The 20,224-nt window shown below is 42.3% G+C and overlaps 1 protein-coding gene across 1 annotated transcript in view; it reads left to right on the top strand.

Moving 5' to 3' along the window:
• The window catches only part of FER1L6 (fer-1 like family member 6), a 136,036-nt gene that overhangs the window by 23,475 nt on the left and 92,337 nt on the right, over nucleotides 1-20,224 (top strand). The window contains exons 2-7 of the mRNA XM_018562214.1: nucleotides 7,505-7,587; nucleotides 12,509-12,629; nucleotides 15,660-15,714; nucleotides 15,815-15,946; nucleotides 19,499-19,561; nucleotides 20,019-20,097. Coding sequence (XP_018417716.1) covers nucleotides 7,505-7,587; nucleotides 12,509-12,629; nucleotides 15,660-15,714; nucleotides 15,815-15,946; nucleotides 19,499-19,561; nucleotides 20,019-20,097 — 533 coding nt within the window. The remainder of the gene's footprint in view (nucleotides 1-7,504; nucleotides 7,588-12,508; nucleotides 12,630-15,659; nucleotides 15,715-15,814; nucleotides 15,947-19,498; nucleotides 19,562-20,018; nucleotides 20,098-20,224) is intronic.

Below are 20,224 nucleotides of genomic sequence, written 5' to 3' on the forward strand. Positions count from 1 at the left end.
CCCCCCCATCCCTGCCCAACACACCTTTCTTGCTTCCCGGGCTCCACTGCCCCTAATGCGGGCCCGGTACCGACATCACTGGTGTCGGCAGGTAGAGGGGAGAGAGACCGGTGAACATCTGCTCCCCGATCTCCTCCCTGATGAATGGAGCCAGAAGTGACGCTGATTGTATCACTTCCGGTCCCTTAGCTGTCATTCACTGGCTAGAGAAGTGATCTGCGCTTGAATAGCTTCTTTAAAGTAGAAAGGTGACACTAGGGGTCTAATAGACCTCTAGTGTCACCTGAAAGAGAATCTATCACTACTAATATGCTATCACATAGGGGGCTTGTAAGATGCATCAGTTTGAGATGCTTCTGAGATGATTCAGAATTAATGGACAGTTGCATCTGACTTGCTGTTGACCTGTTTCTGACCTGCTTCAGGTGCTTTTGCATTCCCACTGATTTGCATAGAGAGCAGGCCAATTCTGAAGCAATCAAAATCCCATCCAGGTAAGGACCTAGATATGGAATGCAGTCCGTCTTCATTCCGCCACACTATTTACATCTTCTTCCCACTTAAAGGCCAAGTCCACATTTGTGACCACATTTCATATATGGGGTGTCACATGAAATGTGGTCAGGTCACAGACCCCCTCCCAACCCCCCACATACCAGAATTGCGGGGTTCCTTTCTCTACAGGCCTGTTTCCCTTTTTGAATTTAGCACAGTGGTGTGTGGCTCCTCCGACAATGCTGCTCCTCCATTCTGCATGGTGAGTGAGCTTGTTACTGGCAGGATCACCAGGTTATAAAGGAAGTAACCATGGACAAAGTAAAATTATGCAACCATGACCATTTAAGGACTGATAAACATTTTTGTTTTTGGGTTTAGATGTTTGTTTTAGTTATGTAAATATGACATATTTAAGTGTTTACCACTTGACTTGGAAACAAGAGGTGGTATGCTAGAGGCTGCACCTACAAGTTTTCTGTAGTGACTTACTTCTACACTGTGATTAGCCTCTCTATTTTGATCTCTGCTATTCAAGTCAATTCACAACACACAGATGGGTCAATGATCAAGGAACACCCCACTTAGGGCACATATTCATTTTTTTTTTTTTTTTTAGGTAGACAGATGCCTGTGCCTTTGGTCTCTGCATTTAGGTCTGTTTGCAGCATCACCAAATAGTTCTATTTGTTTGTTTGTCTTCTTGTGATCAGGACTCCAACACTTAGACTTTTTGATCCACCTCAGCTCAGGGTATATATACATCACCCTGTGTGTATGCTTCAGAATACAGCACTAAAGACAGGATCCTACATAAGAGATCTTTCACAATTACTGTGCTTACATGTTCTATGCTTCTACCTATTGCAGTCCATTCAGCCAGCTCACATAGAGATTACATTGCATCCCTTTGTCAATCATAGGTTTTTTTTCACTTTCACAGTGAAGTTTCATAATATTGGTTCTTTAGTATTTCTCGTGTTTTTGGTAGAACCTTAATTTGGAATATTGCAGCTGTCCTAACAATTTTTCTAAATTGTTTTTCTCTGTAAGTGTCTTTTGAGCTCCTTATCACCTGCAGAGGCGGCTCTTTAATTAGGCAAATTAGGCAGTTGCCTTAGGCCTAGCGCTCCTGAGGGCTTTGCTGCTGCCTAGTTTGCCCTGTCGGAACAGTACATCACCTCACTCGCAGCCAGGTAACGTTGTGAGCTCTCAGCGCTGTCGCTGTCAAACTGAGACTCTCAGTTTGACAGTGACAGGGCTGAGAGCTCATCCGTTTCCTCGATCGTCGGAGCGGTCCATCCACTCGGTCTTCTGGAGCTCCGCCCACCAGCCAATGAGAAGAGACCTCACCCCTCCCATACACCGCACAAGGATCTTTGGCTGGGAGGGCAGAGTTTATCTTCAGCAGCAGATGGATACGTCGTCGGCATCGGCTGGTCCTGCACGGTCCTGCCAGCTACCGCCCCCGAAACACGGCCAGCACAGTACTGGTAAGTGGCAGCCTGGAGAGCCCTGAGGAGAGCCCTGAGGAGAGCCCTGTGGAAAGCCCTGTGGAGAGCCCTGTAGAGAACCCTGAGGAGAGCCTTGTGGAAAGCCCTGTGGAGAGCCCTGAAGAGAGCCCTGTGGAGAACCCTGAGGAGAGCCCTGTGGAGAGCCCTGAGAAGAGCCTTGTGGAGAGCAGGTGAGAGCCTTGGTTTAACCAGGGCTTTGTGGGGTCTCACCAGCACTCTGTGGGGTCTAACATGGCTGATTAGACCCCCACAGAGCCCTGGTGAGACCCCATAGAGGCCTGCTACCCTGGTGAGACCCACTCAGAGCCCTGGTGAGACCAATGAGAGCCCTGTGAAACTGAGGTTTAACCAGGGCTTTGTGGGGTCTCACCAGGGCTCTGTGGAGTTTCACCAGGGCTCTGTGGTGTCTCACCAGGGCTCTTAGGGGTCTAACCAGGCTAGGCTTATTTAAAAAAAAAAAAAAAAAAGGGGCTTTAAACTCATAAACATTAAAAAATATATGGATATAATTGATTAAAATTTGCAATACTTAATCCTGATTATTACAGCAATATAAAGGCAGATGGAAACATACATTTATTGACTTCCAGGAACTTTACATTATCTTAATTGATGCAGATGAGGATCAATTAAGCATGTTTTCTTTCTAATAAAGTGCCAAATGTTTTTGATGGATGCATCCAAATGTATTCACTGTATTCTCTGTGGAGCAGGCGTAATGTAATAGATCGGAACATTTCCCAGCATCCCTTGTGTGCAGGGGGAGTAATTCAGCCATATTGTCAACCGAAATAATTATTTGTGCTTCATTTCGGTCATCAATATTTAAAGCGGTGAACTTCCATGAGTATACAGTAACTTTGAATGATGGTATTAAAAAAAAAAAAAGTCTTCGCTACAGGCAGCACTCCAAAAATTAGAGCCCGGGAATTCTACAGACATATTTTATTTGGCTAGACATAATCACTATTATTATTATACAGGATTTATATAGCGCCAACAGTTTGCGGAGAGCTTTACAATATAAGGAAGGCATTACAATCACAGTAAATCATTAGCGAGTTTTAGGAGGGCGGCTTCAGTGGATTGTAGGGGGCGAAAGCCGGACTGTAAGATGTCCAAAAGGTTGTTATTAGCGAGGTGGCGATTCAGACGGCCGTAGATAAGGCGTTCTAGTAGTTTGGAGGTGAATGGGAGTAAGGAGATTGGTCTGAGATTGTTGAGGTTGGTAGGGTCCAGTGAGGGTTTTTTGGGTATTGGGGTGACCAGCGCATGTTTTAGAGGGGAAGGAAAGATGCCTGTAGAGAGTGAAAGACTGAAAATGTGAGTAAGAGCGTGTAGGATAGAGCAAGAGGGTAACCGGAGTAGTGGTGAGGCAACAGGGCCTAGGGGGCAAGTGGTGTGGTGGGTGTCAGAGAGAAGCTTTGTAACCTCCTCTGTGGTGACAGGGACAAAAGAGGAAAGTAACAAGTGTGATGGTGGGTCTGGTACATGAATAGGGAAGGTTGATTGCACAGTGGCGATCTGATCCCGAATTGTATCTATTTTGTTTTTTAAATGAATGGCAATGTCCTGGGCAGTGAGTGAGTTAGTTAGTGGGCATTGGTGGAGGGGGACATAGTAGAGAGTTAAAGTTAGAAAAGAGTTGACGAGGTCGGGATGAGAGTGTGTTAATGAGAGTGACAAAATAAGTTTGTTTGGCAGCACGGAGGGAGGAGTTATATTTTAGGAGGGCAGCTTTATACAGGGTAAAGTCTTGCAGAGACCTAGTTATGACCAATTGTTTTAGATTTTTTAATTTTTTTAATTAGATTTGTATCAGTTACTTGATAATCATATGTGTCTACAACTTATTATTATTGTATTATGATTATATTTTGAACAAAGGCAATGTAATACATTGTACAACTGGAACTTCCAGCTTGTTCACACCATGTCCATTAAACTGCATTTACCTGTAAGCGTATATATGGTGTGAATAGAAAACAATTGTCTTCTATGAGTCCTGATCATGCATACATAGTGTCCATTTGACAATTGTTCAACAAAATGAACTTTTGGTGATCCTTTTCGGTGTGCTAGTGATCAGGCCCGTATTTCCCACAAGGCCACAGAGGCTCGTCCTCGGGGCGGCAGGGCGCAGAGGGGCGGCAGCAGTGTTCTTGTGGGGAAGTTACGGGCGCCGGGCGGTAAGTTGCCCTCTCTACATTTAGTCCTTCTTTGCACAAGCAGGACTAAATGTAGAGTGAGGTAGCCGATTGTTCGTTTACATGTCATCTCGGCGATGTCGCCGAGATGACATGTAAAAAGTCTGCCGCCGACAGGTCCGTCCTCCCCTCCCCCCTGCACTTACCTTTCTCCTCGCTGGTTCCGTCCTCCGGGCTCCGCCACCGAGTCTCTCCTCACTGCAGGGAGCAGAGCGGCAGGGTTAAACTACCCCTGCCGCTCCGTGTACACAGTGAGAGGGGAGAGCTGTGCTCTTCCTCTCTCACCTGTCACAGGAGTTCCAGCACAGCGCTGTGCTAGAACTCCTGTATTGGAGGTGACAGGGTCAATAAAGAGAACCTGTCATCTCCAATTGCTATCACACAGGGGATTGTTATCTCCTGCGTGATAGCAATAAAGTTAGGTGGGGGGAAAAAATGAAATTGATTTAAAAAAAATGAAATAAATTAAAAAGTAAAAAATGAAATAATTAAATAAAAAAATAAAAAGGTGATTAAAAAGTAAAAAATAATAAGAAACAAATTATTAAAAAATAAGAAAATAGTTATAAAAATAAACAATAACAGAATTAAAAATTTTTAAAAAAGTAAATAAGAAAAATTAGAAACAAATTTTAAAAAATAAGAAAATAGTTATAAAAATAAACAATAACAGAATTAAAAATTTTTAAAAAAGTAAATAAGAAAAATTTAAATCTAAAAAATTAAATTGATACAAAATAATGAAATAAATAAAAATTAAAAAAATAAGAAAAAAATTAATAAAAAAATAAAAAGTGATAAAGTTTAAAAAAAAAAAATTGAAACTAACCCCGCTAACCTTCCATCTGGTTGCCATTCTCAATTGAGGGGGGGGGGCGTACTGTGGAACCTGGCCTTGGGGCGGCAGGGAGAGTAAATCCGGCTCTGCTAGTGACATTCTTCTCAACTAAACTATCCCATCATACATTCATACATACGCCTACAGAAAAATCCAGCTTGTTTGACATGGTGTGAACAAGCCCTAAATGCTATCCAAATGGATCAGATGGAGAAGTCTTGTGTATCCAATATACAGGTCAGTTATCATGGACGTATGTTCAAGTCTACTTAGCTTGTCTGACAGTTGGGCAAGATCTAAGCACTTTGTAATTTGTACAGAAGAAGTAACACCCACATCTGTTTGGGTGCACCTGGGGAAAAGTAGTGGGTGCATACCTTCCAACTTTCTGAGATGTGAAAGAGCAAACCTTCCAGCACAATGTATTTAGGCAATGGATACCCCATTGCTATGCCCCAGTTATGTGGCCCATTAAGCATATGTCAAAAATGATTGGCTAAACCCAGAACTGATTTTATTTCCCGCCATTATTATTCCTTTTTTCTGTTTTTTTTAAAAAGCAAACAAGATAATTAAGAGATAAGATAAAGGTTTTAATTCAGGATAATACTTTTGGTGGTCAATAGAAAATTGTCATAGTTGTCTGTACATCAGACCAAAAAGAGGGACAACTGAGGAGGAAAGAGGGACAGAGGGGTTTGGTTCCAAATGAGGGACAGTTATGAGGTATGGCGGATGGTCTGAGTGAGGGAGAACATTCTAGAGCATGTATGTCAAACCCAAGGCACCGCCATTCACAGGAGGGCTGCCGAGGTCCCCAGCAAAGTCCCAGCAGCCTTTCTGTGAGTTGCGGTGCCTGCTCACAGCGTTGGATGAAAATCTCCTCCTCCTTCTTGTGGAACCATGCTGCCTGCACCCTCCGAGACCAACTGGGACCACTGGTGAGACTGCCCAGCCCTCCTAAGACCCCACACAGCTACCTGAAAGTCCACCAGACCACCACAGAACCTACAAAGCAACCTGAGATTCTGCACAGCCCCCCATAGAACATCCATAGCCGCCTGAGAGTACGCACAACCCAGCATAGACCCCACACAGCGACCTGAGAGTCTGCACAGCCCACCATAGACCTTGCATAGCCCTCCTGAGAGTCCAAACAGCCCACCATAGAACCTGCACAGCCCACCATAGACCCCAAATAGCCCACCTTAGAGTCCGCACAGGCAACTATAGATCCTGCTTAGCCCACCATTAAACCTGCACAGCCACCTGAGAGTCCGCACTATCACACTAATTGCTATTATTTTTCTTATACTTCTACTCTTAGAGATAGTTATTAAGTTATTACTAAAACCGGTAATAATCGAATGCAGAGGCAATTATTTAACATGATGAAGAGTAGATACATTTATATAGTCATACAAGTCATACAAATCCAACCGGCCCTTTGAGGGCAACCATAATACTGATGTGGTCCGTGATGAAACCGAGTTTGACACCCCTCTTCTAGAGTCAAGTTACAGCACAAGAGAAGTCCTGGATGGATGGCAGATAGATATTGAAGGGGGTGGGAAGGCAAATGTGTAAAAACCTGGAGGGCACCCTGTATCCAAGTTGGACTCATTTATATTTGAAATAATATCCAGTGGTTTTATTTTTCTCATTATCTGTGTTGTATCAATATTATTGAAACTTTGATCCAATTGATTTCTTGTGTATCACCAATTATATTTTGATTATTTTGCACTGATTTCTAGTTAATAAATATATATATTTTTGCACGCTATTGTGTTTTGTCTTCAGGTTAGCGCAAATAAATGAACTCGAGTTATTTTTGTTGATTTGTGAAATTAAGTTGGGAATCTCCTTAATTCCAGATCCCGGCCTATTTTCATAAATAGAGAACTGTTTATTTTATCACAGTAAACATTCTGACACATATGAGCAGTAAAGTCTTTTAATTGCTTATGGACAATTTTGAGTAGAAGTAGTGTTTAAACCATCACATGGGCGCACGCAATTTTAGCGCTTGACATGTTTGGTATCTATTTATTTGATGTGACCCCATCTTTTATATTCTTGGAAAAAAATTGGTATTATATTGTGTTTGTGTGCACTAACATTCATCTTAGTGTATTTATTTCTAAAAATATCAGTTTGATAAACATTTCCGTGAATATCATGTGACATAAAAAATTTAGCTATCATGTTTTTATTCTACCGGGCCTATGCTTTCAGAAAATATGTAATTGTTTGGGGGTTTTAAATTAATTTTCTATCCAAACATTCTGATTTTAATATGAGTGTGAAAAATGAAAAAAATTGCTCTGGTCCTGAGGTGGTTAATTTATTGGCTCTTATAAATAATTTCTATATTTGTATTGATTGTAAACAAAGGTCTTTTCCCTCAAAATATCTACAATGACCTCATGTTTCCGCTTCTTCTCCAGAAAGGGTCTGTTCTCTGGTCTGCACCTGAAGAAAAAGAAGAAAGCTGACAAGGGATTGACATTTGCAAACAAGGGTGCACTAGGTAAGGCCTATTAAATCAACAAAGAACAACTCAAAATAGAGCTGGATCGAGATTATGGGAATGTTGTATTTCCTTCTCTGCTAATCAAAGAAATCTCTCCATCAAAGCATGGAATTAAACTCTCGCACAAAGCAAAGCAAGTAAGCTTAAGCTCGACTTGTGTATCGTCCACCTTGGACTTTATTTGTTAGCAAACAACACAGAGTGCAAACACTTCCATACTGTAATATATCCTAAGTCAACGGAGTATACAGAGATAGAAAAATAAAGGAATTGTAATTTAAAGGAGAACTATGAGGTTAGTGATTTTCACTCATCCTCATAGTTCGAGCCCATGTGTGACAATTAAACTGTCACAGGTCGGCTCAACAGATCGGGAAGTGCGTGAACACATACCGTCGCTCGCTCACTTCTCGATCATCTCCCTGCAGAGAGCAGTGACTGTCACTTACGGTTTCCTGCAGGGATTCCCCCCTCCCCGCTCCGATTCTCCAGCGCCGACTGGAGGAATGGACGAGGGAGGGGCGGGTACAGCTGGCTCTGCCTCTAGATAGGCAGAGCCCACTGTCATTCACACACCTGGGTAGATCTCGACAGTAATGTCGGGATCCGTCCCAGCTGCGGCGGTCTCAGTATACAGTGAGCTGTAGCTCGCGATATACTGAGCTTTGGGTCATGGGAGGAGGTTAGTATATATCCTCCTGTGACCCTTAGGAGAACTATGAGGAAAAACACTTACCCCATAGTTTTCTTTTAATTCATAACACCTATTAATCTACTACAAATGCAATCCTGCATACCTTTAAAGGGTTTGCGTGTCATATTTTATAGACATGTGCACGGCAAAAAATTTGGTTTTCGGACAAAACAAATCAAAACGAAAAACATTTTCATTCGTTTCGTCAAAGGAAATACATTTTTATGTTGTTTCTGATTCGGAGGCTCGTACACTGAAACTGCAAATCAAGCAGCAGCCATATCAGCCACCAGCACGTTCTGCTAATGTGCTCCACCATCTTGGAGCGTATCTTGGTATACGTCTAGATGGCTGGGCCTGCTTGTTCGAGTGCCGCCATCTTGGTGTATACCAAGATATATTCCAATGGGGCGGCACGCACAACGCGCCGCCGGCCAATATGTGACGTCACCGCTCTGCCTCCAAGATGAAGGCTAATATGGCCGCCGCGCATTCTGAAAACAAATGTATGTATGCCCGAATATAGTTTTCGTATATTCGGGCATATAATACATTTGTTATTTCAGATTCGGATGAAACGCCGAATCAACTGATTTTCGTTCATTTGCAGGTTTGTCCGCATCCGAACGCACATGTCTAATATTTTATATTTGTATAGGACAGGTCTGGTAGCCTCATTAAATATAAAAGTTATGGTCTGTTACCATTTATTTATTTTTTATTTTACTTTCTGGTATGCTCTCCCTGGTTGTGTAATGTCAACCAAACTCAATTTTTCACAACAGTTTTCATCCACAATACCTATTAATCTATTGCTAATGCCATCCTACATATCATATTTGTATGAGGCAGTTGTTAGTCCCATTTAAATAAAAAAGTTATGACCTGTTACAATTTTTTTTTTTTACCTTCTGGTACTCCTTCCCTGGTGGTCTGATGTCCACCAAACTCAAACTTTTACTACACTTTTCATCCATAATAATCATACATTGTTAATGTAATCTTACATACCTTTAAAGGGATTGGATGCCATGTTTTATATTTGTATGGGGCAATTGTTAGCCCCATTTAAATACAAAAGTTACAGCCTGTTAGAATTTATTTATTTTTTAATATTACTTTCTGGTATTGCCTCCCTGGTCCTGTGATGTCCACCAAACTCAGTCTTTTACAACACTTTTCATCTATAATGTTTATTAATCTATTCCTAATGCAATCTTGCATATCTTTAAATGGTTTGCATGTCATATCTTATATTTGTATGGGGCAGTTCTGTTAGTCCCGAATAAATATATTTAAATATGTTATAATGTTTTGTTATTTTATTTTACGTTCTGGCATTGCCTCCCTGGTGGTGTGATATCCACCAAACTCAGTCTTTCAAAACACTTAATTCAGAGGAAGGCAAAACAAAACCCTGTGGGTAGCTTTGGCCAATTTTGGTAGTCAGATCAATGGCCTAGATCAAGGGAAGGCAAACCCCGGCCCTCCAGCTATTGTGAAAATACAAATCCCATCATGCCCATGGCTGTCAAAGTCTTGCAATGCCTCCTGGGATTTGTAGTTTGCCTACTCCTGGCCTAGATCACAATCAGCATTAGTAAATATATCTCATTAGTTATATATTGAATGTCCATTCCTTTTTTATACTCCATTATTGATTCTGCCTTATGATACTACATCATGCAGAAAGATGGCTAAATCCGTGTGCTGTCGTATATATGTCGTACATCGGTGGCAGCACCAGCACACACACAAGCTCCCGGCTGGTATAGAAATTAGGAGTTTGTTTGGATTTTTTTCCTGATTGTCAGGTTTGTAGTAGACTTCACAGTCACCCCATCACTTCTACGTGCTGCGGAAGATGTTGCTCCCTGCCTGAGTCCCCTTCGCCATGTATCCTGGGCTTAAGTGTCCCTCCTTGGTGCTTGGGACCGTCATGATGGAGATCAGAGTGAAAGGTGTAAATATTCCCTGATGTCTTCTTAAAGATTGCAACTGCCATCATTTTATTCTCCGAGGTCTTTGCGTTCAGGAAACACAGAATTCTGGGGGATTTTAAGTCATCTTCAGGACTAAAATGTGCATTTTAACATGTATGCAAAAATGTATTCACACTGCAACTGAAGGACTCGTAGATCTCAATGGAATACAAGTGCGGTGATGTCACCTCACTAGTATTCCATTGATTGCTTCCTCCATCCTCATAAATGAACGTCCATACCTCCCTAAGGACTTGGGGCTGGGAAGAATAGTTTGCAGGAGCCTGTGCATTGCACCCATGATCCATTGATTGTGGCTGCAATGCTCTGCAATCCAATGCAAACAAATAATAAATGTAAATTTTTTCCTTTTATCAATGTGGGTTCATGTATTCATTTATGCCTGTACCTGCTCTTACTGTAAAAAATGCCTCCATAAACTCTTCCTTTTTCTTCTTACACATCAGACTTTCCCTTTTCCTATATGGAGCTCTAGGAAGGAGGCGTTAATTTGCTTAACTTTTATAGTGGCTTTGCATACATTAAAACATGTTAGTTAAATGGACTTTTACCAACTGTCACTAATAATCACATCAGCACCTGGCTCTGTATGCTGATAGGAAATCATCTTACATTCATTAGTTAAACAAACATTTTTTTCTTTTCCTGGTTGAGTGAGGCACTGGTGATGTAGTCCTGGCCTCACAGATGCATCCTGGGAACATCAACAGTGCCTTCCTGGGAAATCTCATCTGTAAAATGCAACCTCTCGCAAGATCTCGGGAGAAAAAGAAAAATAAGGTATGCAAAGAATAAAAATCCGGCAATTATCTAGAAGTATCTGTTTGTAGATTGCCGTTACTAAACAATTCTTAGGCCCCATTCACACACAAATCGGCCTGCATGTATAGCTCCGTGCTGCGTGCGGGTCCGTACCAAGCAGCTGCCGGGAAGGACAGGTGCTGCGTGTGATTAGTACGCAGCCCCCGTCCTTCTCTTTGGGGCTACGCGACCGTATGCCCCCCTATGCTCACCTCAATTGCGGGTCCGTAGGGGTGCGGGTTTCCTTGCTGGGACGCATACAGGATCCATTCCGGCGGCGTATGAATACGCTCACCCGCACCCCTACGGACCTGCAATTGAGGTGAGCGTAGGGGGGCATACGGTCGCGTAGCCCCAAAGAGAAGGACGGGGGCTGCGTACTAATCACACGCAGCACCTGTCCTTACCGGCAGCTGCTTGGTACGGCCCCGCACGCAGCAAGGAGCTGTAGGTGCCGGCCGATTCGTGTGTGAATGGGGCCTTAAGGTGTCTTTGTCGTCATTTTTAAGATAAGGGAATACATCTTTTACCAAACTAATCATGCCCAGATTTGTAATCTCCCCTTGTAACTACAACTGGTTGTACTTTTTTATTTATTTAGTTGTCAGCTTTTGAACTTTGTCCACATTTTTTTTTTTACAATGTGTCTCAAATTTTTTTTTACAATGTGTCTCCCAAAAAGCTGCTACGCTATTAATTCAGTGGCAACATGTATTTGTATTTGCTTTTCATATATCCCAAGATTTTGTTTGCTTTTGGCACTAAGTGGTGCGGATAAGCTTCCTGTTAACCAGTTTCCTAATTATTTTCCAGCTCTGTGTTTGCTTTATTGTATTTCACAGCTAAACACCAATATATATATATATACATACATACACACAGTATATACACACAGTATATATTAACTTAACCTATTAGTATCACGAGGGAGCTGTAATGTAGTGTATTATAATTTTTTGCAGGGGGTCTCAGAAATCTCAAAATCCTCCGGAGTAAATGGGGTGATAAAGCCTGCATTAGAGATTAGATGGTTGCTGATTCACAGCTGGGAGGTGGGAGCAGGAAGAGCTGAGTCAATGCTGGGATTGGAGAGTATGGTTATCTGAGCTGCTGATTCACTCCTTGTTGTGATAAAGTATGATATAGGAGTATTTAAAATATTATTTAGTGTACATATCCAGGACGATCAACTGCCTGGAAAAGAACAGAGGGATGTTTGTCCTGTACATGATTGCTCAGCAGGCTCAGTCATGAGATGTTAGGGGTTTACAGGAATACAAATGTCCCCTCATCCAACCATAACCAGCTGGATTGGGTAAATATTTCTAAATATTCGCTATACACATACAACTAAAATGCTACTTTTAGATGGACTGATCCATTAAACACTTATTTATTTACGACATGTTTTGTTCTTCAGATGACACAGACAGCACTCATGGCCTTGTCCCTTCAAGTGATTTGGGTGGCAGTACTGACAGCCTGCTCACCGACCTCTCTGCCTCTAACACGTCCTTGTCTACTGCTATGCAAAAGAAAAGGTATCTACAACAGACCATTTGATAATAACTCCTCAATGTTTATCTTGTTATAAATGATATATAAGACGGAAGAAATAGCTGAATCTCAGTGTTTGCTGATTATACCAAGCTATTTAGGCAATAACTTCACAACAGTAAGCACTACAAGAAGAGGGTTGGGCAGATACATGGCAGATAAGGTTCAACTTTGAAAAATGTAAAGTCATGCATTTGGAAGCAAAAATATAAATGCAAGATACTAATTAGAAGTGCTTCTCTGAGGAAGTCAGGGATGGAGAAAGATCTGGGGCTACTGGTAGACCACAGACTCAGCAATACCATCCAGTGCCAAACTGCAGTTAACAAAGCCAACAGACTACTAACATGCATTAATAAAGGTATTATTCAAGAGATAAAACTGTAATTCTACCACTATACAAAGCCCGGGTTAAGCCTCATCTTGAGTATGCAATTCAGGCCTAAGTTATGAAGAACAACTACAGAAACTGAACTTGTTTTCCTTGGAGAAGAGGTACTCAAGAAGGAATATGATTGCAATATACATATCTATTAATGGGAACTGCAGTATTCGGAATAAACTGTTTAAGCTAAGGACTCTGAAGAAGATCTGTGACCACAACATAAAACTGGACAAGTGGTTTAATCTTACACTATGTAAAGTTTTTTTCTAACTGTTTAGGCAGTAAAATTGTGCAACCTCCACAATAAGTTATATCATCTGAGAGTGTAGATAAGTAAAAGATGAGTTTTTCAGTTTACAAAATGTACAGAGGTATGGACATTAAGAATGAAATGTAACACACACCCACATACAGTGGTACCTTAGTTCATGAACGCTTCTGTTCGCGAACAATTTGGTTTGCGAACAGGAAGTTCAGCAAAATTTTGTTTCTGTTCGCGAACTCCGCATCAGGCGACGAACACAACCGCAGCCATCTTCCCTGCTCTAGTACATGGTCGTGGCTTCCTCTAGTCGACATCGGTCTGATCACAGTTTAATGTGGTTCGCGACCAATTTGGTTCACGACCAGAATCGTGAAACAAATTAAGTTTGTGAACCGAGGTACCACGGAAAATATAAAATACATTTATATACACATAAATATAAACTATGTAACTACATAATATAATAATGAACCTCTCTGTATAGTCATCAACATTATTAATAGTCTAGTTTTGAAGGTCGCAATTTGTTTGACCTCATGGCTAAGCTCTGCCAGCTGCCATTCTACTGTCCTATAAGACTGCCTCAGTGGCCAGTGGATGGCGAGATTGGTCTGAAGCTGAGCTCATCCCTAATTCCCATTTGGGACAAAAACCAAGAAAAAAGTTGACAGAGGCTATTACCCATCCCAAATCTATTAGAAAAAAAAACTGTTATTAGGGATGCACCATATCGGTATCGAGTACGAGTACCAATATTTAGATTAACATACCGGTACTTCCGCTAGCATGGAGCCAGCTTTGCAGGCAATCAGGAAGTTGGCTCCATGCTGTTTTGCTTGATTGAGGCTGATTGGTCCAGATGCCAGCTTCCCAGCTAATCAGCATTTAGCCGGCTTCCTGGCCAATCAGGAAGCCTGCTCCATGTTCTCTCGCAGCACTGCCAGTCAGAGGAAATCTCTCTCTGACCGGAAGTTCCGGTAGTGGGGAAGGTATGAGAGCATTTGGGAGAGTACGGGTACTCTCCCAAACCCTCTGTATCGGCACCAATACCGATACTAGTATAGTTATTGGTACATTCCTAGTTATTATCTCTTTTGCAGAGATCAATTCCCGCACACACACTTTCTGATCTAGATAAAGTAAAATTCCAGTTTGGTGCCAACTAACGCTTAATTTTGCCTGGCCACAATTGTGAACTCTTCCTGTGAGATTACAAAGTGGTTTTAGACCAACAGGGTTATATAATTTTCCTATTGTGTTTTGGGTCACTCCAAGGCTTACAACCTAGTTGATATACATAGAATATCTCCACTTGGACCCCCAAAAGGCCCAAACTGCAAGAATACGTTTCACTAACCTTGACTCTTCCAGGTGGACAAACATTGAAAATCAATGAGCCTTCTGAAACTTTATCTAAACCATTTGTTCTGATGAGCCTATACTTTCAGTCATCACCTACAGCTCATAATCAAAGAATTTTCTAATTTTAATTGTAGCGCCCATCACCTTTTGCGATGTGACTACTATGCATTCAGTGATAGCCAGGGCTATAGACAGCCTGGCTCGATTTGTAGTAGCAATTACATGGTTAATCCCAGGTGTTTAACATTGCCTTTACCCCCCTGGGTGGAGTGAGACTCTGTCATGTTGTGGGACAGCCAATGGTGGACACTGTAATGTGTGTACAGTACAGCAGCCAATCACTGGGCTTCTCTCAGCCAGTGGGACATGCTTGGATAGTGTACATATATTAGTGGAGAGCTGCCATGTGCTCTCTCTCTCACCGGGAGGACCAGCCATTGATTAGGGCTGGGTCCTGTTCAGTCTGCCCCCCAAGGCTGGGCCGAGGCCTGGTGGTGGGCATAGGCTGAAGTGAGGGAAGAGGTTTCCCTGAGGTCTCCAACCAGGAGAAGGCCTGAGAGATGGAAAGAGGAAAAGAACCAGGACCCGTGCAGGCTCTTGAAGTGCCCTGGATCTATGTGGACTTTAGAGCGGGGTCGGTGTTTCTTTCCTGGATTGTGGAGCTGCATGACTACTTTCACAAGATCCGGTGAGTCTGGAGCTGATGATGGCTACCCCTAGACACCTAGAACCCCTATACCCTCTCTCCCTAAGAAGATGTTCAATAAAATGTTCAACTAGAATCATACTACTCAAGTGGACATCCATTTATGGGCACCAGAAGAGGCCGGTTAGTGCTAGTGGGTGCAGCTGGAAAACAACCCCTAGACCGACTAGATGTGGACCGGGCAAACAGCGGCTCCCTGCGGGGAGTTATCGCTACATAATTAAAGGCTTTCACTAGAAATGTAATTGTAATAGGAAAATATATGTCTAATTGCCATTTTACGGTTGATTCAACAGGTCCAAGCTAGAAGCTAAGATTCATGAAGGGGAGACTAAAATCCAGACATATCAGGTTAGTACTTTATACAATCCATCAGCTGTATGTCAGTGGTGGACCACATGGCATGGTGCCACCAACACATTGTGTATAAATGTATATGTTCTCTCAACAGATTGCCATAACTATTACAGAAGCCAGGCAACTGATTGGTGAAAATATTGACCCAGTGGTTATCATTGAAATCGGAGATGAAAAGAAACAAACAGCAGTCAAAGAAGGGACAAACGCTCCATTTTTTAATGAGGTGATTATTAGATTGTGAATAGAAAGTGTGACAAGGCCATAGATCTCTCTATGTGGCGACCATAGATCTGAGAGCTATCTACCCAATTTGGATTAAGTTGTGTGCCATGGGGATCTGCCTCAATCTTTCCCAATGGCATGGGTGATTATATAGATCAGTGTTTCTCAAGAGCCAAACCCTCAGGTCAGGATTCTGCAGTTTACCTACATCTAAAGGAAAAAGGTCACTCCTTTGAAGACAGTCAAGTACGTATCCTAGACATGGAGGAGGACTGGTTTAAAAGAGGTGTGAAAGAGGACATTTATGTAAAAATGGAGAAGCCAAGCTTGAAAGGGGGGGAGGGGGAGACATCTATTATGCTGTTTTAACACCTCTTTCTGGGCAGGTTAACACCCCCTAGCTCCAATTATGCAAATGTAATCAACACCTGGTTGTGACTAACATATTATGTGTATTGGAGCGACATTCACTACATTTATTCCCAGAGAACTGTTTGAAGTAATTCTGACGTGAGAAAACTGGTTGGATGACCAGTGAAACGTCTTCAAGAAAAATATAGTCCAGTTGCTTCATTGCTTGACTTACTTTTTTCAGATAGTGTTTGTCATCCTTTTTCCAGTCACAGCATCCTTTTAAAAGTATGCAAAATCTCAGGCATCCCAATCTAAAATGTAAAATATGTGAAGGTAAAAAACAACATGTGGGCCCTCCAGATATGGGTCCGGTATGATATTAAGGAGGAATCCATAAAAAAAAGAGGCTCCCCTCATCACATTCCTCCTCCTTCAAATCAGAAGTCCCCTTCACATCATAGCCCCTTTCACATCTGAATCCATCCTTTCACATCACAGTCATCCTTCAAATCAGGAGCCCTCTTTGCATCAGAAGTCCCTCATTACGGTGGAACACCCCCTTTCACAGCAGAGTCCCTCCTTTACATTAAAACCCCCCCCTTTATATATATATATATATATACACTGAGTGGCCAGAATATTATGACCACCTGACGTTTGTAGGCAAATTAGCTATAATTAGCTATAATTTGGCGCTGAAGTTGCTAGAGGGCCAGACCATTATAAATAGGGAAGCAGGTTGTTTACCACGACAGTAGAAGTGATTTTGTTTCTGAAGATACGGGGAAACAACGCGATTTCACAGCCTTTGAACGTGGGATGATTGTTGGCACTCGGAGCCATAGAGCGAGTATCAGCAAAACAGCAGAATTCATTAAATGTTCAAGAGCAGCTGTTGTTAAAGTGTTTAAAGACTGAACTGTCAGCGGAAAATCTGGTTTTGAACATGCGAATTGTGGCCGTCAGCGACTAGTCAATGTTAGGGCAGAACGGAGAGTGGCAAGACTGGTACAAGACAACAGAAGGGCAACAGTGCAGTGTCAGATTCCTCGCATCACCTTTCAACATCTTGTGGAGTTATCTCGTGGCCCAACAAAGTATTGATGGGGTGGTCATAATAATCTGGCCACTCAGTGTATATCTCTATATATATATTATGAACATCTTTCACTTTTTCCAGTTATTAATGTTCTAAAGGCGTTATCCACTTTGGTGGTCCACACAGTTTATCCCACAATCTGCCACAAAGTGATTTACCCCATTCTTCATTAGAGTCCAAAAAAACCTTTTAACCCTTTGATAACCTGGGGTAATTGAAGCCTAAATGCCCAGGCAAAAATGAACAGTGCCACTACTGACAATACTACTGTACAGTACTTGTACTACTTGACAATAACTCTGTGACTGGTTTGCCAACCCTCAAAATTTTACATTGTATTTAAAGGAGAATTATGGGGGGAGTGAAATACACTCTTCCCCTTATTTAGAGCTGATGTCGGCTCTATAGATCGGGAAAGGAGCGATCAATAACGCTGATCGCTCATACCCCGATCTTCTCCCTGTAGAGAGGAATGACCATCAGTCACCACTCCCCACAGGGATTCCCTTTTTAGTGCTTTTTAGTCGCATGGACTTTAATGGAAAACTTTGTCAGACAAAACACGCAAAAACCTTTAAAACACACGTTTCCAGATGTTTCCTATTGAAATATATGGGACCAAAACTGTTGTAATCTGCCAGAACGCCTAGGTGTGAATGGGGACTTACACTTAGATGGGAGGATACCTGCAGTGAACAAGGCCACCCACTGCTTAAAGTGGAAGTAAACTCTCTATACAAAAAATTGCTGACAGGAGACTGTAATTTTCTTCTGCCATAAATACTCCTACCTGTCTGCCAGCAATTTTTCTTCTTTGCGCTGAGCTGATGCATTTAGGAGAAATGTGGACCCGGTTCGTAAGTACAGATTGTCCATAAGTCGGACGACCGTAACCCGGGGACTGCCTGTATAAGCCCTCTTAAAGGGGACATTCATTTTCAAACGTTCGACCCCCATTCACTTGCATTGAGTTCGTATTCAAACTTTTCGGCCATTCGAATGTTCGAATACGAACCAAACACGGGGGTGTTCGGCTCATCACTATTCCCGGCCCGGTGCACAAACCTGGCATGCTGAGATGATTTGCATTCATGAGTTACATCATGCCGGCCTGGCTAACCAAGCAGCTAAAGATGCTGAACCCAGAAGAAGATCGGGTGAAGATGGAGATGGAGAGAGTGGACAGTGCAGCACTGGAAGAAATCATGTGCAAGAAAAGTCGCACTACTGTGCTAATTCGCTGTGCCTATTAGTCCATTATGGCAAACACCTCCGGGGGGCTTATTTTTAATTTTTGCATACCCCACTTTACATCCACATTAAAACATCCTTATTGACTATGACGCGGGATTTAGGGGACATCAGTTGCTGAGCCATACAAATATGAGGGCACATTATTCCCCACACCACACGATGTAGACTTCATCTACATTTATTTTCAGCACAGAATCAAATATCATAGAACTGTGGTCTGTTCATTATCACATATGAGTACCTGCAAAATGACATTTGCAGGGGATTAGATATAGTAGACGGGGCCGGATTTCCCACAAGGCCAACAGAGGTCTGGCCTTGGGGCAGCAGGGAGTAGAGGGGCAGCAGGGGTGTGGGATTCCTATCTCCTGATGCCCGGGACATGCAGTTCCGGGCGCTGGGCGGGTAGTTGTTTTCCACTTTGTACAGCGTGTACAGCGTGGAAGCCGCCGCTTGTTTTGTACAAGTGATCTCGGTGATTTCACCAAGATCACTTGTATGCAGCCTGAAGTAAATCCGGCCCTGACAGTAGAATGGTAGACACAGTGAAGGAGCAGACAAAATCTGGAGCAGCAGTGCATGGCAACCAATCAGCTTCTCTCTTTAATTTTCAAATCTTAACTGAACAAACTGAAGGGAGAAGCTGATTGGTTTCCATGGGCAACTGCTCCAGATTTTGTCTGCTCCAGTTTTGATAGATTCCCCTCAGTGTTTCCTGTATGGTATAAGTAGTTTTCTGACTGTTGTCACTTGTTACTTTGTATCATCATTCATCTATTATATCATATGGTGCAGAATTATCAGAGCGTGCAAAAAAATTAACACATATTTGTATTTGATTGACAGTACTTTGTATTTGATTTTGTGGGGCCCCAAGAGCAGCTGTTTGACAAAATTATAAAGCTCTCGGTAAGTATGACAATGATAGAGCTATACTATGTATGTATGTCTAATATAATGATGTAACATTTCACATGTTACACGACTCATGCTATTTATTCTGCATGTTTTATTTTCATATTTTATCTCATTCCCCCTGTGCCAAGAGTTACACTCCCATGGTGTTTCCTGGGTTCCGCTGCACCTCCTGCGGTCCCAGGACCGGGTGCCGGCGGGAAGCTGGGAAGGAGAGCTACAAACATCAGTTTGCCTTTCTCCTCCCTGTTCCATGGGATCGGGAGTGACGCGGATTGCATTACTTCCACTCCCTGAGCTGTCATTGCTTGGCTCCTGAAGCCGAGCAGTAAGCTATTGAAGTGTGATCTGTTTATTCCCTTCTGTTCAGTTCTGTGATCTATTTTTAGTACAACATCTACCATGATACATTCAGTGTACTAACATTTTTTTGGCTTTGTCCTACATGCAGGTTATGCACAATAAGCTAATTGGAAGCATCCTGATTGGATCCTTTAGGCTTGACTTGGGGACTGTTTACAATGAACCAGGTAATATAACAGATAGCAGAAATATTGAAAGACAAGATATATACCGATTAGCCATAACATTATGACCACTGAGAGGTGAAATTAATAACACTGATTATCTGGTTACAATGGCACCTGGAAGTGGGGG

The sequence above is a fragment of the Nanorana parkeri genome, unplaced genomic scaffold, assembly GCF_000935625.1.
Source record: "Nanorana parkeri isolate BGI_ZX_2015 unplaced genomic scaffold, ASM93562v1 scaffold566, whole genome shotgun sequence".
Classification (NCBI taxonomy): Eukaryota; Metazoa; Chordata; class Amphibia; order Anura; family Dicroglossidae; genus Nanorana; species Nanorana parkeri.